This window comes from Chionomys nivalis, chromosome 6, assembly GCF_950005125.1.
Source record: "Chionomys nivalis chromosome 6, mChiNiv1.1, whole genome shotgun sequence".
NCBI lineage: Eukaryota > Metazoa > Chordata > Mammalia > Rodentia > Cricetidae > Chionomys > Chionomys nivalis.
In genome coordinates, this window is record NC_080091.1 from 87,086,543 (window position 1) to 87,110,679 (window position 24,137).

A 24,137-nucleotide genomic window follows, 5' to 3' on the forward strand; every position below is an offset into this window, starting at 1 on the left:
ATCTGCATATTCATCCATCTCTCTGTCTGTGTCCGTTCATCCCTTAGTATATGCACACAGATGCACATCCACAGGGAGGAAAGGGCAAGAGAGTAAAGCACCTACCACTTTAAACTGTTTTTAGCTTGGGCTTTTCCAGGCCACATAGGTAATGTGAATTCCAGTCACAAAGTCAACTGCAGGTTTATGCTTCAGAATGTCCTTGGAGATTCTTTTTCATCTGGCAGGATGCTCATTGGCAAGACTGAGAGAAGCCTGACTCCCCATTGACTTGTTTAGTATTGGGAGGGGTCTGAGTGTTGGTTTAGTTTACGGTAAGGCTAAATGTAGACTTGTACTAATGCATTTTTAATCTGAAAATATTGGAAACCCACTTTAAATTTTAATCTTTCACTGGCAAAATTTTGCTAGGTACGTTTGGAGATACATTTCTATTATTTTAATGCTTATCACATTTTCTTATTGATAATTTAGAATTAAATGCATTTAGGATTGATACACTATATAAGGATTTTATTTCCCTAGACTTCGTAGGAAACATTAGAAACTGGAGAATGTGTTTGCCTTTAAAATAAGATATGGGTATACAAAAACGAGTTTCTGCCACTTTTAGAATTGTTTACTTGAAACTGCTCTTTCTCGTGATGATGGTAATGGTGTGGATGCCAGGCATTCGCCACAAATCCAACACCACCGGTTGACGTTTCATCGTGAATCAAAGGCTTTGCACTCTGGAAATGGTTTTGTTCTCATTCTGCTGGGCAATGAGAGCTGTGGAGTACCCAAATTGGAGATTCTGCCTGAAACTGTAAAAGACACTAAATGCTCTCACTACAGGCTCTGAACTCGATTCAGAAGAAAAACCTGAGGCAGCAATAGCAGTGAGGGCACCGCAGTGTTGAGAGCAGCACGCTTGGGGCGGCGTTTGCTTCGGTTCTGTGTCAAGAGACTCTGGCTGTCTGTCCCACTGAAATGACATCCATCTCTCCACTGTGCTGAGCAACCCCACACTGAGCTGGCAACACCAAGACTCGTGGCTTTTGGGGTCCGTTTTTGGCTAGTTACGCCCTTTGTCCTACCTGCAGAGTACTCAAAAGCAAACCGAGTTCATCACGGTCAGGCTGGAGCAGAGCCAGCTTTAGACTGCAAAACCAAAGAGATGTCTCCCACAATGCTGACTTCAAGAGCTCTGTGTCGGAGGCAGAAATCATTTAGAAACATTATCTAGAGAAAGATAGCATGTAATCCTGGCAGTCACTTTCCTATAACATACTTTGTGGTGAAACCTTTTAAATATGATATTTTCATGGTTTGTTTTTAATTAAAAAAAAAAACAACTTCCAAACTTCACCTAGCTCTGTATCCTTCGTTTCAGTCCTTGTTATCATAATCTTGAATTTAGCACTCTTATTTCAAGCTCATATTTTATAATAGTTCAGCCAGTGAAGCATCATAACCAACCTCCCTCGCTTCTTCAAACACATGATATTTTTTTGTTTTTAAAGTGACATTCTTACACATTAGTCCTATGTCTAAAGAACCTCGGCCATCTAAACTTTCGCCCCTTGACTATCTGTTTCTCCCAGCCTGACATGTAAAGAACCTTGTCAAACAATGGCAACCTAGATTTCAAGCACATGGCTAGAGCCAGTCACTGCTCTGCTTAAACGGTTTGTGGTTTCTTGATTCTCACAGTTCTGCTGCTGTGGGCTGGAAGATCAATTCCTCACTCCTCAGTCATCGCTGTTCATCAAAAGTGGCTCCATCCTCAAAGCATTTCTAAATATAAAACCCCCAGTGTCACCTTGCTTCACCCCAATGTAATTCTTATTGCCTTTGCTTTTTGTTTTTCCTTAGTGATTTATATTATTCTGTGCCAGTGGTCACATGATAGCTCATTCAGGGCTTTGTGCAATTACTTCATCCCTGCTTCTCAGCCAAAAGAGTTTCAGAGTAAGCCCCACAGTTTATTCCTCTTGCAGCTTTCCTGTGGCCCACCAAAATTCTATGTAGCCTCATTAAACACACGTAACTGAAATGCTTCATTATCTTGGTCACATAGTCCTAGCCTTTTGATACCATGTGTGAGATAAGAACTAAAGAATGTGCAAGTCATCCCCATTCCCTTCATACGGCTGCTTACACGTCTAGAGCCATATTTAGATGAGACATACTGAAACACTTCATCTTCTTAGTTTTTAGGATCTTTTCCAAATTTACGTGAATTTCTGTGTAGAGTCCATTTAAATTTCTTGCCAGGCTGAACCCTCTCATCCATCTCATCTGCTACCTCTTGGTGGGAAATTCTTAGCGCCCCAAATCCCGTGAGCTCCTAGCGTGATGAGCGCTTGCCCCACATCGGTGTTTTTTTTTCTAGTTCTTCCTCTCTTGTCATCCTTGTACCACACCGAAGTGTTAAACCTCTAGTCCTTTTCTCTCTTTTCTATTTTGATTTATGTGGACTTAGTCTTCAATGATTTTTTTGTTGTTGTTGTTCTGTATTAGTGAGGGATATGCAGTTTCCAAGAGACAATTTCTGTTTCGTGCTGAAAATACTTTGCAGTTTCAGAAGCCTGAGTCTCCTTTGGGTTTATAGTCATGAAGTCAAGGACATTTTTAGATTGCTTCTTATATACAAAACACTTGTGCTGGATACTGAAGGTAAAACTGTTTTAATATCTGGTCTCTCCCTGGAAGGAAGTGTCAAGGTTAGAGCTCACCCACCTGACTCTGTGCCTTGCACCAGATCACTTGTTAGTGCCTTCCTCCAGCTAGTCACCTGCATTCTCTGTAAGAATTGGTTTTGTCTTACTCATTGTTTAATTGAGCACGGGGCCTAGTACAGAATAAGTCTTTAGTAAATGTGTATCCAATAACAGTTTGCCACACAGAAGCCCCAGCGTGAGGAGGAGCCTGTTGTATCAGGAGGCAGAGAGCCGGCCAACAGGACAAGTGACTCCAGTTGAGGTCAAAGGGAGTGGGTTCAGATCACACGACACAAGTTCTGTCATCTTCAGCGTCCATGCCAGTTGGAGCAATGCTGTTGGCAGTGGCTGTTTTGTGTCCTGAGAGCCATTTGTCAGTATGTCTGGGCTCTGTCCAGGGTAGTGAGTTGGACCTCTTCTCCCAAATTGCAATACTCAAAAAACGTCTCCAGACACTGCTAGACACTGACAAGAGTGCGGAGCAGCCAATAGTTATAGAAATAAAATAGTTCATGCGTATCCTTAGAGATGGTTTTATTCTGATTAGTTTTCACTATTATTGTAAGTGAAAACTAGAAGCCATCGAACAGTCTTGATCAGGAGAGAGTCATATATTGATTAAGATGTGTGAAGATTAGCCTGTGAAGAGAGCCCATTGTGAAGGGGCAGGAGTAGCATCTTGTGATAATGACGGCCTGGAGGGCTGAAGGATGCTGGTTCGTGTGGAGGAAAGGGGGATTTGAGTTGAGACTCAACTTGATGGACTTTAACATATGTTAAGTTGGGCAAAGAATGCAAGTTTGAAGAATTGCATTTGAAACCCTCACGCTAAGGAAGGTTGGGAGAATTGGGTGAAATGAGGCTGCTATATAATCCAAGAAAATCTAGAAAAACCAGTAGCAAAGAGAGACGGTAAGGAGCAGATAAGTTCTATGCTATTTTTGAATATTTCTATTTCCTGTCCTCCTTCCAGTTTTTAGATAAGGGGTGGCAGTATTGGCACATTATTTTATTTCCATTCAAACTGAGCCTTTCAAATGCTTCTAGCTAAGGGGTGCCTTGTTTCCACGTGTCTCTGAGCTGATTGTGAGTGTGGCTTCTCTAACGCAAGTGTTGGCTTTAAAGAGTTTATGGCAGTAGCTTGGGGGCAAAGCTTTTACCATCTTTTCAATATTGTGCCTCTAGACTTTAGTGTATGGAGGACATTGACCTAGACGTAGTAAGTTGTGAACGTTAGTAAACCTTGCGTGTTAATATTCGACAAAATAAATTCATTAGGCATATAGATAGATAGATAGATAGATAGATAGATAGATAGATAGATAGATAGAGTCTTAGTGTCTTTAAACTACCAGGAAATATGAAAGCCAGTTTCAGTCTTCAATCAGTCAAGACTAAGCCAAGGAGAAAAGTGGAACTTATGCCAGGCAGATGTTAACACGGGGAGTGACCCAAAAGGCATTAATGAGGGAAGCACACTGAAGGATTCTCATGTGTGGTGTTGGTATAGAATTCAAGGGGAACATGGGTCAGGAAAGATGGGCTGGAGACATTGGTTCTCATACCAAAGGCCAGGTCCTAAATGGCCCTGCGGTAGCATCATAGATATGAACACTGGTAGGGAAGGCAATTCTCAATGTACAGAGTCCAACCACCTCTGTCTTCATAACTGCAATCTCCTCAATGAACTGTGGCATCTGCCTCCTAACTGGTTCTGCTGGCCTTGCCCCTATTCAATCTGTTCATAACACAGTAGCTACAGTGCTTAGATCATAGCAATCAGATCACTCTGCGGCTGAAAGTCCTCCAGTGGTATCCCGTCTTACGCCTGATGCAAGCCAAAGATATCTTGATTACTACCAAGTAAGATGCTTTCAAAATGTATGTTGTTCATTGCTGTCCCACACAATAGGACGGCAAATGCTTGAGAGCAGGGTTCTTCTTGTTTGTTCACCTATGTATCAGCAGTAGCCAGAATCATTCCTGGAACTAGAGTGACAGTGAATTATTTGTTGAGAAAATGAATTTAATTGAGATCTCAAATATATCATGATGCTCACTTCTTTGGTCATTATAGAATACATTTATGTCACCCTACCCCATATGTGCCTTCTTTTCTTCTGACTTACTCCACTTTCAGTTCACATAATTATGCATTCCTATAGCAAAATGATTCTATATATGCATGAGTGAATGTCTGTCCGCAGTCAAACCTGGATTTTTGAGACCATGCCTCTACTGTGCCAGCTCTCCTGCCTGCTGTGCCTTCTCTGGGAATCTGGACCTTGTGTGCGAGCCGTGGATAAACTTGGCAATTCTGTTGGAGGAGAGCAGTGTTCTGACAAACTGTAACAGGATCCCAATGATAACACACTCCGGGTTGGTGGTGTAAATCACATCCCCACTCTCCGGGGTTAGCCTCTCTATTCTCTTGGATCAGCCATGGACTGACTCTTGGTACCACTCCCTTCATGCTGTGAGGATGGGCAGCTCTAGTTTCCTCGGCTCCACAGGGGGATGAGCCTTTGATTTCTTCATAAATAGAGCAGAGAAATATAACCACAGAAAAACACTGGGGACATGATGAACAGTATTTATCTAGTGAGTCAAGGAGCTAGACCTTTCGTTGCGTTGTCTTTCCGTCCAGTCAGTAAATGTTATTGTGACCACAGGGTGGTCTATTTTGATTAAGGGAGTATTCTTTACTTTGACGATGGTGGCTAGTAAGCGGTTAAACGGCTATGCTCAGACTATGAGAAATGTGAGAAGAAGTGGTTAGCTACATGCCATCTCAGGACTGTGTAGGATATTTTCATATACACACAGAGCATCGTAAGTAGCATTCTGCTAAGGACTGTCCCACAGTGAGGATGGTCTGTTGCTTTGCAAGCTCTGGTCATGATACCTTCACAGTCGCTAGCACACTGGCCACGGCCTCCCTCAGTGAGCACACACCATGTCCCATGTTGCAGCTACACCCTTAGAAGCTGCTACCAGGTCCTTGGCTGTGGTTCCTTCACCGAATGGTCCTAGGAACTCTTAAGATAAGGCCCCCATCTTCATTTTAGGGGTTTACAAAATTGGATACAGAAAGATTAATTTATCATGAGTAGATACTAAGAGAAGTGGACATATGTCTAAATTAATTATTCAGAATTGTAATAGAACAGTATCTATGCAGGTGCTGGAGGAGCTGGCTTTGTATTTAACACTGGAGGAGTATTATGAGCAAGGGGAGGTCTCTCCTCAAAGGGTTCCCTTATGAGAGATATTGTTAGGAAGCAGAACAAGGTTCTTTTGTTAACTGTAATTCCAGCACCTGACTACATCTAGAGGACAAGTTCGGGTAATCTCTGTACATGTGCTGTGACTTCTTCCTGCAGAAGGGAGCTGGGTACCACCTGGACCTGTTCTGGGTCGCCGTCCTCATGGTGGTGTGCTCCTTCATGGCTCTTCCCTGGTATGTGGCTGCTACTGTCATCTCCATTGCTCACATCGACAGTCTGAAGATGGAGACAGAGACTTCTGCACCTGGAGAACAACCCAAGTTTCTCGGAGTGAGGTGTGTTGTCACAGAGTCATGACCCCCTAAAGCCCATGGGTACACATCTTTGTGTCAATCATGTGGAGGTGGACACCGTCTGGGGATGAGGTGGATGGTGGTTGTCAATCATGTGGTGTTGAATACCGTTTAGGGATGTGGTGGATGGTGGTTGTCAATCATGTGAAGGTGGACACCATCTAGGGATGTGGTGGATGGTGGTTGTCAATCATGTGGAGGTGGATACTGTCTAGGGATGAGGCGGATGGTGGTATTTAAGTAAATTATCTTTTCCAAAAAGGACCTTTTTTCTTTTTTAATGTTTTTTTGGTTTTTCAAGACTAGGTGTCTCTGCGTAACTCTGGCTGTCCTGGAACTTGCTCTGTAGACCAGACTGTCCTTAAACTCAGAGATCTGGCTGCCTCTGCCTCCCGAGTACTGGGATTAAAGGTGTATGCCTTACCACCAGCAAGAAAGGACTTTTTAATAAAAAAGATAACTTGTTGCTTTTAGTTTGCTTCTTATAGTATGTAAATTTTCTTGATTTCTATCATCTTAAATGATGCAACATGAGAACATAAATGATTTATTGTCTTCAATATGCAGCCGACTGTTGCAGAGTGCTGGTAATCAGTCATGTGTAGAGCTCAGAACCTTAAGTGTGCCATGATCCCTAGTATTCTATGAAGGAGTCAGGAACTCTCATTTCCCAGCCAATTTCTATCCCAAAAGAACTTGAGAAAGTATAACCTTCAAATATTAAATCAGAGTACTTGTGAGTGTTACTAAAGAAGGCCTTTGTACACCATTGAGTGTTTTTTGTTTTTTTGTAGTAAGCTTTGCTCCCAAGAGCTAGGTTGCATAGCTCACACAACAGAGCCATCATTTCCCACGCCCCAACAGTGGGTGATTCTTTCTTAGGGGTTGGAGGGTGTTGGACTGTATCATATTTGTTAAAAAGTACTTCTGTTGTTGCAGATTTGGAAACTAGACTGTTGCGATTTATTGCACTCATGAAATTTCCCTGAGCTGTTTGTTAATTAGAATGTGGGACAATGTAATATCTGTCTCCCATGAAAGAAGGTATAATTACACAACACCACAAGTTGTTTGAAAAATAAGGGCTTCAAAGAAGCCAGTAATTGATGGACCAAGAGCAAGCGATTTTTCTTTCTTGGTTCTGAAAGGAGCAAAAGCATTAGAAGAATCACTTTTTTTTCTTCATGAGTTCAATAGTTTCAAGATTTTTTTAAAGTTAGCGCTTATGTTGAAGTCATAGGATATTCTTGAGATCTGAAGAGCATTGTAGCAATATCGTTGATGCTTTATCCCAACACTGATTTGGTCTTTTGTGAAGGTCTGTGAAAACTGGAATTAGATTGATGATCTTTGATTTTGTTTCAGGGAGCAAAGAGTCACTGGAACCCTTGTGTTTATTCTGACTGGCCTGTCCGTCTTCATGGCTCCCATCTTGAAGGTAAAAATGTAAAACATGTACCTCTTCCCCTTCCTTGGAACACTCACTAACAACTAGACACACAAGTGTGAAATGCTTACAAGATTTCATAGGACATGGAAGCGGGTGTCCATTAGGAAAAGGACTTTAAAAATACCTGCCTTGCTTTCCCCTTCCACCTGCGCATTCTTTTTTTTTTTTTGTTTTCTGTTATTTTTGTGGTCTGACATCAGCAATATTGAAATATAGAAGGGCAGTGACATACATGTCCGTCTCACTGGTCTTCCTCCCTGCCCAGCACATGCTCTTTATTCCCCTTGTCTTCTACCCCTCTATCCACTTGCTTGTCCCCAAGTCCTGCCCCTTCCCAGACCCCCACAGAACGCTAGTGATCACGCTGAATTTCTTTCCACTCTTTTGAGTTATGACCACATTTCTGTTTTTCCTTGAGTCAGAAGGCCTGTTAGTCCCGAAAGGGAGATGAGAATAAAATGAGTGATTTATAATTGGAAAACTTGAGAAATGAACTTTTGAAGAATCATGGCATGATAAAATATTTAGAAGGTTGGAAATCAGTGTTTGGGCTGATTGATGGGGTGGGCATCTGTGTAGACAGAGCAACACACATACAGTGGCCCCTTTGGGAGAAAGAACTAGCGACGAAAGCTGACATTTTTACTCGTGAAGCTTCCTCTCTTTATGATCCAAGCTATCTTCTGTCTCTTTCTATTATAAAAATAATATTCCTCACCAATGAGCGGTAATTCGCATCTTATACTTAGTGCAACTATGACTTTGCCCAGACCTGACAACCGTGAGCAGCCACTGTTAACAATAGCTTACCATTTTTCAAACTGAAACTTTTTTTTTTTTTTTTTTTTTGGTTTTTCGAGACAGGGTTTCTCTGTGGTTTTGGAACCTCGAGCCTGTCCTGGAACTAGCTCTTGTAGACAGTCAATTTATTGCCGGGCGGTGGTGGCGCACGCCTTTAATCCCAGCACTCGGGAGGCAGAGACAGGCGGATCTCTGTGAAACATTTTATTTTTAAACAGCTTAGCCTTTTAAGACTTTTGGATGCTTATTTGGCTGCACAAATAATGTAGTGATATTACATGACTCTAAACACTTTAAGGGATGTTCAGGTGTGACAGGGAGCAGCAAAAGCTTTCTTCTTCTCTCAGATTAGCAAATTTCTTTCTGTGGCCACTCAGGGAGTTTTAGTGGAGGGCTGAGTCTGGAAACCAACTTTGCCTTTCAAGTACTAGGCTCGTGCATACATTTGGTGTGACATGATTAGTAAATAGTTAAAATATTTGGTTATCCACCATTTACCCTTGGTTTACATAGTTTCCATTTTCTGGTTAGCTTCTGAACAGGGTCATAAAGGACCTACAGAGGAACTGAGGTTAAAAATGGTGTCAGAAAATTATTTCTGGCCTGTGTTCCATAGAGACAGGAAAGTCCATGGTCAGTTCTACAAATGCAAGGAGGTGGACCTAAAGGCTTAGTGCAGTGGCTCTCATCCTGTGGGTTGTAGCCCCTTTGGAGCTGAATGATTCTTTCACAGGGGTCACCTAAGACAATTGGAGAACACAGATATTTATGTTACGATTAATAATAAAGGCAAACTTACAGTCATAAAGCAGTAATGACATAATTTTATGGTTGGTGGTCACCAAGAGAACTGTATTAAAGGGTCGCAGCATTAAGAAGGTTGAGAACCTCTGGATTAATGAATTTGAATCATTGTACCTTCTGCCTGGGACTTCAGCTATTTCTGCTCCCCTGGCAGGTCCTAGCATATGATGCTGGCAGAAATGCTTAGTGACACCCTTATTTACCTCATGCAATGAGATCACATTTGGAGGGGACACTGTGGGCAGCTGAGACCCTGTACTGTGGGAAGGAAGCACCAATCTCTGGCAGTTGGGCTCATGCAGTATGCTGCCACAGTGCACCTTGCTTTTCTGGGATCTCCTAGAAATGAGGTTTCTATGTAATGGCAGCAGGCAGAAATCCTTCCAGTTTTCAAATGTGCTCACCATCACCCAGCCCTCCATTTTGTCTTGTATATGATTTGTTGTCATTAATACAGTATAAAATTCTCCTGCTTCAGAAAAGGCAGTTGTACTTAAAACTCTTGTGTTTGTGTTACAGAAAATTTGGTTTTAATCATAGGGAACCTGCCAGGAGGTGTGCATGTGTTGAAGAACACGGGTTAAAGAATCTCAGCCTAACTCCAAGATATGCCAATTATATTTTTTATTATTATAGGGGGAAAACTCACGAATCAGGAATGAGAAGGCCAACATCAGCTGTGTAGCACAGGAACCACAGAGAGTAAGAGAGAAGAGAGAGAGAGAGAGAGAGAGAGAGAGAGAGAGAGAGAGAGAGAGAGAGAGAGCCAGTGGTTTTCTCCAAGTATCCAAAAGATCACGTCCTAACCTGGTCCAAACTCTTAAAGATCATTGGCTGACTGAGATTCCCCAACATCTCCCCCTTTTTGTCTAATAAGAGAGTTCCAAACCCAATACAAACTATATATATTAGGAACAGATATCTAGTATAAAATTAGGATTGCAACCATCACATACAGTATTAAGCAAGGAATATATGCTAAATGTTTAAATAAACATTCTATCCTAAAGAGTCTAAGTCTTGCATTGGAGTTTGGCTAAATAATAAGAGGAAGGTAATTATGACTGTCTAATCTTCAACCCCATCAGAGGCCTAAGAAGGGGATAATATTACTTGAGTAGGCAGACATACAATCAAGCAGCTTCCAAAATGTAAAGTATATTACAGAGACAACTGGCTGCCTGAGCAATCACCCACAGTGTCATTTGCAGTGTTGAAGCAACCAACTTTGGCTAAGGCCTAGCATAACTTACAGGCCATCTTTAAAGGTAGGAAAAATTTCAGAACTGTCTTACCCTGTCTTGGCAAGGTTTGGAAGTCCTTTTCCTTGTGTTCTGCTTATACACCATGTACTTTGTCAGTGGTCAAGGCGTGAGCATTTCCTTGCCCAAAGGCCAATTGTGCCAAGAAGAAAACAAACTCCAAGTGGAGTGTCTTTGGTGTTTCACATTCTCTCAGGAATAGATTGGTGCTGTCAGGAGCAATAGTGTCTCACATCAACAGAACTCTCAGTTATTTAAATGCCATGTTCTACAGATCCTTGAAGTGGTTGAAGATTACCTATCTAGGCAGAATACAATCTCTATGTATCTAAAGAACCTAATTAATCTGACTATATGTACAACAAACATGAGTGACTATTGACTTATAATGCTTAATACTTTTATAACTTAAAGACTAAGACTTCATATTAGAATATTAAACAATCTTTAAACAACTGTGCACTAAAGGAGGACAATGATCTCAATATATAAACTATGTATAAGTATCTTGATCAGGGGTAGAAATATATATTGTAATATGATAAATATATCCTAAAATTGCATTAATATACAAAAAGTCTTAAACAGAGATAGAAACATGTATACATACAATCTGACAAAATAACTGCATAGGTGTACAGATATTGTAAATAGAAATAACAAATGTAATTTGAACTTGTATCAATATACAAGAAACTATACCAATGTAAATTGTCCATAAATAATAGCTCACAAGCATTTATTACTCACTATTAGTATTATTATTATTATTAATGTGAATAAATTCACACTAAATTACCTATTAAGATACCCCATCATATATGGTTCCGAAGGGGCACACAAAACAAAAACTGCTTAAACTGTTAGCTTTAGTAAGACTGACAAAACTCATAGTTACAGGTCTCTCTGTACCCAAGTAAAGCTGCAGAGAAGTTGAAACTGAACCTTTTTATCCCATGCGCATTTGAAGCACCTTAGTATGTACAGGAAGGGGTCAGAACTCATAAAGAAGAGACAGGGAGTTCCAGGAAGCCACGAGCTGAACTTGCACTCCCCTTTGGCCATCCTGGCCAGCCCATGCCTTGATTTGCCTTACTGGGCTGCTAGTATCCTCATGTGGCTGTTTCTCTGGTGACTTTGATTCATCTGAAGAGTCTTTGTCTCCATTAATGAAAAAAGTAATTCAACACACAATACACATTATTCCTTTTTTTTTTTTTTTTCTGGATTTTTCGACACAGTTTCTCTGTAGCCTTGCCTGTCCTGGAACTCACTCTGTGAACTAGGCTGTCCTGGAACTCATAGATCCTCCTACCTGTGCTTCCTGGGTGCTAGGATTTAAGGTGCACACCACTACTGCCCAGCTTCAGTACACATTTTTCAGCCAGCATTTACCCAATGTAGGAAATGAAATTGTTTTGCCAATCTAGCTCACAATAGACTATGGAACCCCTGATGTTAAAGCATCAAGGGCGAAGCCTTTCCTCCTGCTTGAGTAAGTTGACATCTCCTGATAAGGATGGCTCTTTCAGATCACGTGCCCTTCTCAGCCCTGACAAGTTCTGTGCAAGTATCAGAGGTGCCTTGTTAGCATTTACAAAGTCAATACAGGAAGAAGCAGATGTTAAGGGCACAGTTTAACTGAAACATAAGCCATGGCTAAGGAAAAGGTACAATTAATAATTAACCTCAAAATTCATGCAGAAAGTGGTGTCACGGGTTACCCTCCCATGTGACTCTCTCTCTCTCTCCCTCTCTCCTTTTTCTCTCTCTCTCTCTTTTAAGCAACAGGTGATAACTTCAGAGAATAGTTTTACTTAAGATTCTGCCTTTTAAAGTTAGATCAAATGTATGGGAAATAGAGTTACATGTCGGTTTTTAAAAAATGAAATGGTTCAACACCTTCCCTGTTCAACTCCTTTTCCTCCTCACAAGTTTAATGACCTGAGATGAGATCAGAAATTTTCTTGCGTGCGTGAAGCCATAGAGGTGCTTGCCTGCTTATGCAAGGTTACTTTGAACATGCGGTTTATGGCCTCCGTTTTGATCTCTGTGCCGAAATCTGTCTTTCATGTAGAGGAATTTAAGAAATGATAGTGTACCAGCTTTAAGTTTGTGAGGATACCATTGACCCTGGCCAGCTACAGTCACAGATGCCTCAAAGAGCCGGATCACGTCATCACTTAGTTCAGAGCTGCTGGGAAGTAAGAATAACTGGCTTCCCAGGCTGCCGACCTGGCTTCCGCTGAGCATCCACAGTGGACAAGCTGCCGGGACTGCTAGTGTTCTGTAAGTGGTGACCGCAGAGCAGCAAAGAGATGAAAGGCTGCGCTGCCTTTCCCTGTTCTCCTGGCACGACTCAAGAAATAAAGATCAAGTAAAGTTCACTGCTGCCTCTGCTTAGATTAGTTTATCTTTAACGTGAGGCGTGGCCAAAAGTGATCGTTAAGATTTGTTAGTGCACTAAAGTGTGGAAGACAGCCTTTAATTTGTACTTGGCAGATGCTTGATCTCCACATGCATCCTGGACCATGGACGCAGGGCAGCCGTAGTAGAGGTGACCGCGGGTGGTGATGACGTTAAACTACTGTCTGTTGAGCTGGGCCTCAGATTAAAGAGTCATCACAGATTTAGAAAATTGAGTCTTCCACCGGTGCCTGTAAGAACTATATGAATAATATCTCTGCTTTAAATATAGGGAAATTATGAATAACTCATTAGATTTCAAAGTGCATAGGTGATAGAGACAAGATTTGAACTCTGGAAGTTCTGGCATAAAACCAGCTCTGTAGCCTTGTACAATGTGTGCCTTTCAAAATAAAACGTGGTACTTGGCCTTCAAAGAATCCCTGCTTTCTTTTCCCATAAGATTTTCTTTCCCAGATCCTTTGATCTCACTTGGAATCCTTTTTATGTTGAGAAAATGATGTAACTTTCATAAACCCCTCTTCAGACCTCATTCCAGGCTGTGCACCGGAGGCTTCTTTATCTGTATAGATTTTTAAGACTTAAGAGAGTTAGGGAATTATGTTAGTAACATATTATCAAGGCAGGCTAGCTGAAAGGGCAATGTAGTAGAAATTGGCTCAAGCAGGGCTTCAAGCCAGACCGTCCAGTTGGCCCTCCCTGCCCCCAGCCACTCTCCCCACCCACCCTGCCCCAGTCCCTCCCCGAGGAAACAGGGAGACCTGTGGTTGGGAACTGCAGGCAGCTTCCTCAAAGCATCAGTTGATGTCCTTGGGATAAGGATGGGATAAGCGCTACGTCCATCATTTGTTCCTTGTCATTTAAATTAACTAATTGGCAAAACATTTTCTGTCATGTAGTCCTACCATGGGTGCTTTCTACTGAAGGGGGCTCAGAGTAAGAGAAACAAACAAGAGTCTCAGTATTCTACAGCGGGTAGCTAGAATCCAAACCCAGGTCTGTCCAGCTTCTGTTACCAATGCCTTACCTTTAGTTTTAGACACACACACACACACACACACACACACGAATGCACGCATGCTGAATATAAAGCCATCCAGAGATCTCGGTCCTTACTGAGTTCTTAGTCACTGTGGGGCAACCACAGTTTCCCCTTTTATCAAATATCCTTGCACATTTTTCCTTCTGGGAGTGTTCTGCTACGATTGACAAATCATTAGGAGATACACGGGAAAATATAGAGACCAGTTCACCAGAATTAGAAAATTTGGTGACATAGTATTAAGATGTTAAATCTTATTTTGATTTTGTCTCACTTTTATTATTCCATATAGGTTCGGCCATTTAATTCTTTCATTTTTTTTTTTTTTTGCGTTTATTGCATATAACACTTTTTTGAAATTCTCCTCTTTTGCTTCCTCGGTATCATTAATGATATAGCTGTTTACATGGGTTACCACTTAGGAATCTTGACATGCCTATGAAATGGATATTTTTAGTTTCTCCTGCCTTGCTCTGTAAAAATGTCCACTATCACTGTTTTATTTTACATGTTTTGTAGAGTTCATTACTTATAGATATTGTCACATGGCAATCTTTCTGCCTCAGCCTCTTACACAAGCATGAGCTATCCCACCCTGGGTGGCTCTCACTTTTAAAAGCATTTTTTTTTCTTCTCCTTTTGAGAACTTTCTGTTTTGGTGAATGATTGTACTGTGATTAATTTTTAAACATTGACCTTCTGATGTGATCCATGAACTAATTCTATGAAAGATACTCTCTACCCCAACAGGTCTGTAAGGTTTCATTAGTTCCATTATGGGATTTATATTGATACATACTATTGTGAAGGAAATGCAAATATCATAAGCATTTGTATCATATTAATCTAACCAAAAATCAATTTTATAACCTATGTGTACTATTTTTCTCCCAATTGATATATGTGTTAGTATCCCTACATATTATTTTCTTGCCTACATCCATGCATGCCATTCCATGTTGTAGATTTTGTGACATCTGTTAACGTAAGTTCAGAGAATGAGTTTACCGCCCAAGGCAAGGCACAGTGTTCCTCTGCTATGATAGCAGAACACAGTAGGAAAAAAAAAAGTTTAGTTAAAGCCCAGGCCAGAATAGGCCTTTTGTAACACCTCCAAACTGGCGAAATGCTTTACTCAGATTAAAATAAATAAATAAATAACCGCTGCAAGGCTGGAGAGATGGCTCAGCAGTGAAGAGCCCTGACTACTTTTCCAGAGGACCTGGGTTCAATTCCCAGCACCCACATGGCAACTCACAACTGTCTGTAATTCTAGTTCCAGGGGAATTGACACCCTAACACAGACATGCATGCAGACAAAATACCAATGCACGTGGAATAAAAAATAAATTTTTAAAAAAGAGATAACCACTGAAGAAACCCAAGCAGTTTCCCACGAATCAACTGTTCTTTCCTGCATCTGCTCCTCCTTTTTTTACTTGGAGCATTAGAAATGTAATAATAAATGAAAAAATATCATCACATATCTAGGGAAAATAGGTGCCTTAAAAATGAATCAGAGACATAAATTAAATCATTTGCTCATCTTATTTTTTTATCTTTGGAAAACATCCACAGAGAGTTATGAGTTAACCTAAGCACACATATGCTGAAAGACGTGGAGGCTTGTGTTTGAGGCCAGATGGCTTGAGTGTGATGTGCCTACCGCTCTGTGGTCACTGCCCGGTATTGCAGCAAGTTGGCTGCCTGCCAGCATGGTCCTCCTACCCACTTCATCATTCGTTTCCTTTTCTTTTTCATTCTTTTCTGAGCTCAAGATTAAAATGAGTTCCGACAGAATTGCTAATCCTTTTTCGAGCAAACACTTGACGGTTTGTAGAAATGTGTATTTTCTCTACTGAACTTTGACCATTTCTGTAACTAACTGGTAATAACTGGAGGCAGCTGCGGTTCATTTTAGAATTCACCAGTTCTCAATGGTGGCCAGAGGGTCCCAGGCAGAACAGAATCAGGGAATTGCAATAAAATGGTTCTAGAAATGATGCTTCATTTAATACACGCAGTAGTTTTAAAATTCTACCTTAAAGGAATACGCTGTTTGCTGGTCATAATGACCTCCCACATGCGGATTTGCTGCCTGACTTTAATTACGTTTCCGGTTTTGTATTTTAGCTTTGAAAAGTCCTTTAGATTTTGGAACTTCTTTTCAAACCCAAGGCTGATGCCTGTTGTCATCCAGACAGATTTCTCAGAATTAGCATATTGCTTGATTCCCTAGTGTGACAACTAGCATTTCACAGGTCTAGGGGCAAACAACATGCCCACATGGATTAGACCTTCTCATTGTTTAAACCGTTCACGCTGTTGTGGAGGATATTTTACTAAATAACACATTAAAATATTAATGGAGTTTTAAAAGATGCGCATTAATCCATATGTGTAATTAATTGCTTCCAGGTGTTCCCTGCTGCTTTCAAGCCACCTTCTTATTAGTTTCTAGCTAAATAGTTCTGACAAGAAGAGGGACAGCGCTTGATGTTTATTTACTGAGAGACGCATTTTCTCACAAGCTGATACATCTTTCGGCAGAAGTTAGTAAGGAGAAAACCAACAGACTGTTACAAAAGGATGTTGGTTCCAGCACAAGCCAATTTGCTACCTCGGCCTGTACCTCATAGCCCACACAAACATCTGGGTTGCGTAGTCCAATGCTTTTAAGAGCCAAGGGAGCCCAAACAGTTTCCCATTAAAAAAGTATTGTCGAGGCCATGTATGCTCATTATTAGAAAAAAAGAAGGAAAAGTTAAACTAATTTGAAAGTTCCCTTTGTCTTCATTTAGTTCTAATACAAGCTTAGACTTTTATCAGTTGATAAGCTATATGCACTAACCAGTTTGAGGCTGCTCGTTGTTACATGCTGGGTTTTCGTTCAGGTTTAACCTCCATTTAAATTCTCCCTCTCCCTAAATCTCTGCACCACTGTTTTAAATCCGTTTCCCTTGTTTTCCTTTCCAGTTTATCCCCATGCCTGTTTTGTATGGTGTGTTCCTGTACATGGGCGTGGCCTCCCTTAACGGTGTGCAGGTAAGGTTCCCCAGCGGTCTGAGCAAGCTGTGCGTGTCTCAGAGGACGGTCCTAGATCTGTGATGGAGGTGCTAATCATTAACCACACACTCTTTATAAAATACGTTCATTTTCTACTTCCTCAATCTTTCATCCGCTTTTCAATTCTGATGTCAGCAACGAAACTAGCCAGTGTCAAGAAATGCTGTTCCGGACGCTCATTCCTGCTAGGGGTCATCTGGTGGGGAAAGGTGCTCTGTACTGCTGTCGCCACCGCTGCCACCGCCATCACCACCTCCCCTCCCCCTCCTCCATGCCCCTCCTCCCCCCATCTTCCCTTTTCTCATATTCTTTCCTCATCTTTCTCTTTACCATGTTTGATTCTGCGTTGCACACTTCTGAGCTCAGTGATCAAAAGTTTTGGCAGCAATAAACAATTAGAATTCATGTGTGTTAGGTATTTCTGTCATCGAAAATTTCAGCTGTTCACAACTTCAGTTAAAATGTCCACTCCTGCCCTTGCCAGTGGCCCTGCCCCTGCCAGTGCCCCTGCTTCTGCCCCGGTCCACTTTTTAAAACATTTGCTAGGGAAAATGTTGTGAGGGGCTTTGTCTTTCCACAGAGGTTTAATTTAATTGGCAGCAGGAAACTGGAAGTTCCGCTGCTTTCTGGCACCCTGTTAATTGTAGCCCTTTTTAGCGCTCAGTAATGCTTTAATGGGAAAAGACTGCGTGTTCTGTGAACATCGTAAGAATTCATTTAAACTCCTTCAGAACAGCCCTTGCTTTCATTTATTGCATTTGTATTAACTTGGTTTTAAAGTCAGATAGATCTGGGCAAATGGCCAGACCCCCCAAAAAGCGAAGCAAAGCTCCTTCACTATTCCAGGAGAAGAGTTCTTCCGCACTGGGATATTTGTTATGAATCATAAAGTAGTTCTTCATGGGCCGCACCAGGTGAAAGGCAGTATAAGTTGATTTGTGCCAGTGAAGTGTTTAGGAAGTATAGCTTTGTAAAATATTTTATTCTTGTCTGTCATTAAAAATACTCTTTCTTCTCCAATATGAACATTAGATGCCTCGAAACTAATAGTTATTATTTTTTTGTTTGCCCTTAAGGATCCATTGTAAATCAGAGATTTGTTTTAGGGTGTTCCAGGGAGCTTTATCAATGGCTAGAGCTGAGTGCCTGTCTATACAGAGAAGAAAAGAGCCAGCCATCTTGCAATGATGGGTGAAGGAAGTGTTGTGGGAACAGCTAGTGAACTGTGTAACTCCCGACGTGTTATTATTATCCTAAATGCCATTCCACTGTTCCTTACTTTTCCTTTGATTTTTTCTCTTCTAGTCCCTTTTGAAAAAATTGGTTTAGCAAAAAAAAAAAAAAACACCAACTTTGAAATCTAATCTTTATTTTTTTATTAATTAATTTATTTAATTATTAAAGATTTCTGCCTCTTCCCCGCCACCACCTCCCATTCCCTCCCCCTCCCCCAATCAAGTCTTTTTCCCTCCTCAGCCCAAAGAGCAAGCAGGTTTCTCTGCCCTGTGGGAGGTCCAAGAACCACCCACCTCCATCCAGGTCTATTAAGGTGAGCATCCAAACTACCTGGGCTCCCACAAAGCCATTACGTGCAATAGGATCAAGAACCCATTGCCATTGTTCTTCAGTTCTCAGTAGTCCTCATTTTCCATTATGTTCAGCGAGACCGGTTTTGTCCCATGCTTTTTCAGTCCCCGGCCAGCTGGCCTTGGTGAGTTCCTGATAGAACAACCCCATTGCCTCAGTGTGTGGGTGCACCCCTCGCAGTCCTGAGTTCCTTGCTCGTGCTCACTCTCCTTCTGCTCCTCCTTTGGATCGTGAGACTTCAGTCCAGTGCTCCAATGTTTTCTAAAGGGAGAAGGAAAACTTTCAAAAGGGTAGTAGCTCCAAAGCAGGTTGTGATAGTGTCACTTACTGTTCCTTCTTCTTTCTGTTCAACACAACATAGTGTCTGAGTTCTTATCATTAGTCAGTTCAATAGCTGTCCATACAACATCTCCTTCTGAAGGCCCCTGTGATGTGTTGCTAAGCGCCACCTTGTCCACCATCATTCCTGTCAGTTCGGCACTTCGTCTGTGAGGTGCACATGGTACAAACTTGCACGGTCATCCATACGTTTCCTGGTCATACACGGCAGTGCTAATCTCTCTGAGCTTCTCGTGTCTCGTTGTTGGTGTTTTGAGACTCACTGGAATGGGTATGAAACCCATCTCCAAAAAGAAATGCTAACACACTGGTAGATATGGCTGTGCCCATCAAATGATAACCTAGAGAAAGAACGTGGAATTTATTGGTGTACTCCGCGCTCCCATTTTCAGGTTAGATGCTTTAGAACAACTCTGCAATGTTTATAAGGTTGGGTATCATTTGTTCTTCTTTCAGATAAGACAACTGAGGCAGGAACAGATACATAAGTTAGATGTCTTCCTTCAGTACATTATACCAAAATAGGTTCAGAATCCTCTGTGTTGAGAAGCAGAGAGGATGAACAGCTATAATTTATGTTTGCTTTGTAACTTTATCCTTGGTGCGCACTTTATCTAATATGCCTGCTAACAACTCTGCAAAAAAAAAAAAAAGATCAGCAAAACTTAGAAGACTGGTAACATGATCTGGCTGTACTAATGTAAGTCCCCTACTCCCTAAGCTGAGCTTTGTCCTTTGAAGAGGAAATGGCTATCCTGAAATACACAATGCAAATCACTCAGGACTGGTTAAACAGAGCCGAAATGACTCGGATGACTCTTCAAATAATATGTTGGCTTTTCTTCCACCTTCCTCCCCAGTTCATGGACCGTCTCAAGCTGCTTCTGATGCCCCTGAAGCATCAGCCTGACTTCATCTACCTGCGCCACGTCCCCCTGCGCCGAGTCCATCTCTTCACCTTCCTGCAGGTGTTGTGCCTGGCTCTGCTCTGGATCCTCAAGTCAACAGTGGCTGCTATTATTTTTCCAGTCATGGTAGGTTTTCCTAATTGAAACTGTCCATGGCTGTATGCATATCACATGTATGCATGACTATATCCATGACTGTATGCATATCGCATAGCTATTGTGATGGGGAAAACCCAGATCGTTTAAGTGATAGTCTTTCGCTGTCTTTCTAGCTTTCAGTTCATTATGTTGACCAGTTGGAGCTTAAGTTTCCCATGGTAGAATCATGCCCTCCTGAGTTCAAATACTGGCTCAAGTTCCTGCTGGTCAGCAAACATCCTTTAGCCACCATGAACTCATCAGTGGGAGGGTAGCATTATTATTGTTCTAAGCATTGATAATGAATGCCAAGTGTATAACACAATGTCTGGCAAGCAGTACACATCAGTTCACATTTTCAAGGTATTGTATAATAGAAGCAATCTAAATAAGAATAAAGTACACTTCAGTCCAAATAGTAGAAGCATCTATAGACTTATGAGAAAAGGCAGGGCTCATAAGAAGAAGTAGAGTTTATAGATTCATGTGGTTTCCATTGTTTTAAGGATAGGGCTGGACTCCAGTCTTCCTGTGATAGTACTCAGAGTGAAGCAAGTAACTGCCCCAATGAATCAAAAGTCAAAGAGGAAATGCAAGCTCTATGTCTTGCCTCCGTATACTTTATTGTAATTCCATTGCTTGCAAGAAACTATGTTGTGTGACAAAACTTTTCCTGGGGAGATGCAACACTCTCGCGTGCTCACCCCCAGATAGGGAGCCCACCATAGACCAAAGTACCAATACCACCTGAAAGAAAAAGTTTTAGCTCAGGACACCCCAGGACCAAGTCTTAGCGCAAAGGAGATTTATTTGTCTCAGAGTGGCAAAGGGTGGGGATTAAGAAACAACTATGGGAGATAGAGGATGAGGGAGAAAGGGAGAGGAACAAGGGAGAGGGGGATAAGGATATTTGTCCCTGAGGGGAAAGAAGGACAGCCTCAGGATAGAGAGGAGATAGACATGACTCATAGGTAAATGGCAGTTTATAAAGGTAAAAGGGGAAACCCCATGTTAGGATGAGGTGTTTAATTTTAATTGGGCTTCTTAATTAGGTGAGCCAAGGGTGGCTTTTAATTGCTAGATTTCAATACTTTGCTGGCTGGACCTTGGTAGTCAGCCTCAGGAGGAGGAAGTGGCCAAATAAGGGAATGGACCTTAATGGCTAGCATTAGGAATATAATCAAAGAGTTTTTAGCAAGGCAGAGGGAATGGGGGAGAAGGGTAAGGTTTGCCCTAGCCATGCTCAAGTGGGCTAGTGTCCTGTCGGTCATTATGAAAGTCCAATTTGGTGAACAAATGAGTTTTATTGGGGTTATTTACAGGAATATGAGTGAGAGGTTACTTATAGGAATGGAAAACACTCAAAGACAGCTGCATCACCAAGGGCCACCCGAACATGAGTGACAGTTTACAAAGCTGGGGATTTGGAGCACACTGCAAGTAGGAAGTGTGCAAGAAGTTAAACAAATTGTAGGGCAACCTTTCCAGCTCTCTCAATTGGTCTGAGAGCCTTCTCTGAAGCTTAGCTCTTTTTGTCTGTGAAGGACTTTCAGGCTTTATTGCTTACTCTGGCTGGGAGAGGCCCAGTGAATCTAGTCAGTTTCAGGAACTTCCTGAAACTATTTGGAGTTGTTTACATTCCTATTTAAGGATCTTCCATGCAGGGTATAGTGTTTCAGTCTTGGAGGAAACTGATACACAACAGTAACAACAGTACCTAAGAGTGACCTCAAAGCCAGCGCTTCAGTTCTGTTCCATTATCCCTAGGATTCTGGAAACCATTTCTATACTATATACTTAGCAGATTTTGTTTTGAAAGTCTTCTTACTCATAACAGGGATTTTTATTTCATTATGTATGCATTTTCTGTTTATGATTGTATTTCTTTTTATTCCCAGGGATATAGGAAAAATAGTTTAAAATATTACTGACATTTTTAAGCAAGATTTTTTTTAATTGATAGTCCCTTACATCTTTTCCCCCCTTAAATTGTATTAACTTATTATAAAACAAATGGAACATGAGAAGAGACTTCCCACTTACCAGTTAGTGCCTTCTTTAAAATACCTGTTAATTTGTTAAAAAAAGGAAAATTTAGATACCCATAATAAATTTGAAATACATCCAGTAAATTATATATTGTTTATACTAAATATAAGAAAAACACTTTACTTTTATAAAGTGTTATTTTGCAGAGATTTCCTTAGCTTCATAAATGATTTAGAATATCCATGGGGCAGAGGTTATTGATCTCTTCAGGAGATGGATGCCTCGCATAAAGAGCGCAGTGTGGATAAGGGTCCCCGCATTTGGCACGTGGCTATGTGTGACTTTTGTTGTTGAACAGCTGAACCTCCACAGAGGAAAGGCAGGAGAGTGAGTCATGTGATGGAACTTGGTATTTGTCTACAGAATAAAAAAAACTAATAAAACAACAGTTCACAGAACCGAAGATACAGAGGTAAAAATTGTAGGCCCTCAGAAGCAACAAAGTGGCCCCAAGAGATTAAATATAGAATATATATCACTTACCGTGAAAAATGGCTAGACTGATGATAGTTAATTAAGAGTGCCTTCTCGCTCACAACTCCCTGTAGTTCTGACACTCTCTTCTGGCCTCCACTGGTACTTAGACATGTGTGTGTATACACAGACACACATATAAATAAAAATAAAATAAATGTAAAAAGAGGCAGATACCTGTCCACGTTGTGTTCTTTGTTTACTGATATCACAACCTTGGACAGCATAGCATTTATAAATTTCAGTTTTTTCAGCATAAGAGGGAAATAATATATTTCTGGAATTTGTTGAAAAGAATAAATGAACTAATATTTCCTAAGTGTTCAGCAAGGACCAGTAATATGATAAACATTTAGTTTATAATATTGACTAGTTTTAGAAACCTGTATAATTTAAAATTTTCCAATAATTAGGAATTACATGCAAAGTTTTTTTATCTTTAAGCTTTTAATTTTATTAAAAACCAAACATGCAAGTAAATGGTTTCAGAAAAAATTACCTCTCATTCCAATTGATTTGAATATAAACATACATTTTCTGATCAAATATAATCATATGTCTTTATGAACAAAACAAAATGGATTTTGACTGGTATTTTTATCAAATAACTTCCCCAAGAGTTGGTCACTGGGTAAGCAGTTCTGTCATACCCTGAACCAGTATAGATTTCTGCTGATGCTGATGGGCTTATGACATCATCTGACATGACCTATTTACTGCTGATGCTGATAGACAGCATCATCAGCATCCTTATGATATCATCTGACATGGCTTGATTTGTGCTGATGTTGATAGGCATCATCATCAACATCCTTATGACATCATCTCACATGACCTGTTTGCTGCTGATGCTGATGGACAGCATCATCAGCATCCTTATGACATCATCTCACATGACCTGTTTGCTGCTGATGCTGATGGACAGCATCATCAGCATCCTTATGACATCATCTCACATGACCTGTTTTATTATTGTATTTCCAGATCTTGGCACTCGTAGCTGTCAGAAAAGGTATGGACTACCTCTTCTCCCAGCATGACCTCAGCTTCCTTGATGATGTCATTCCAGAAAAGGACAAGAAAAAGAAAGAGGATGAGAAGAAAAAGAAAAAGAAGAAAGGAAGTTTGGATAGTGACAATGATGATGTAAGGGAAACTCCCAGCTTTCCATGTGAAACCAGTTAAAGGAACATTGTTTGTGGTATTTGTGCTACATTAGCCCTGTACTTACACGCAAATAGTTTTCATTATCTCTCCATAACTCTTAAAAAAGATGGGAAGGTCTTTTTCTTGAATTATCCTCATCAGGGCCACAGTCCAGATGGTTCTCCTATAGGATTAATTATAGTTAGGTGATTAATTTGAGAAATGAAAATATTCATATTCTTTATATCATATCATAGAAGTATATATGCTTGAGATCAAGTGAGATATCTATAATCAGTGCCCACAGAAAATTTAGGCTTTATTTTTCTTATATATGCATGTGAGTGTGTGCACGCACA

At 40.9% G+C, this 24,137-nt stretch overlaps 1 protein-coding gene across 4 annotated transcripts in view; it reads left to right on the top strand.

The window, feature by feature from the left end:
* The window catches only part of Slc4a4 (solute carrier family 4 member 4), a 420,169-nt gene that overhangs the window by 385,612 nt on the left and 10,420 nt on the right, over nucleotides 1–24,137 (top strand). For all 4 annotated transcript variants that reach the window (XM_057771897.1, XM_057771894.1, XM_057771895.1 and 1 more), the window contains 5 exons: nucleotides 6,089–6,267; nucleotides 7,651–7,723; nucleotides 17,048–17,116; nucleotides 19,924–20,097; nucleotides 23,617–23,778. In XM_057771897.1, coding sequence (XP_057627880.1) covers nucleotides 6,089–6,267; nucleotides 7,651–7,723; nucleotides 17,048–17,116; nucleotides 19,924–20,097; nucleotides 23,617–23,778 — 657 coding nt within the window. The remainder of the gene's footprint in view (nucleotides 1–6,088; nucleotides 6,268–7,650; nucleotides 7,724–17,047; nucleotides 17,117–19,923; nucleotides 20,098–23,616; nucleotides 23,779–24,137) is intronic.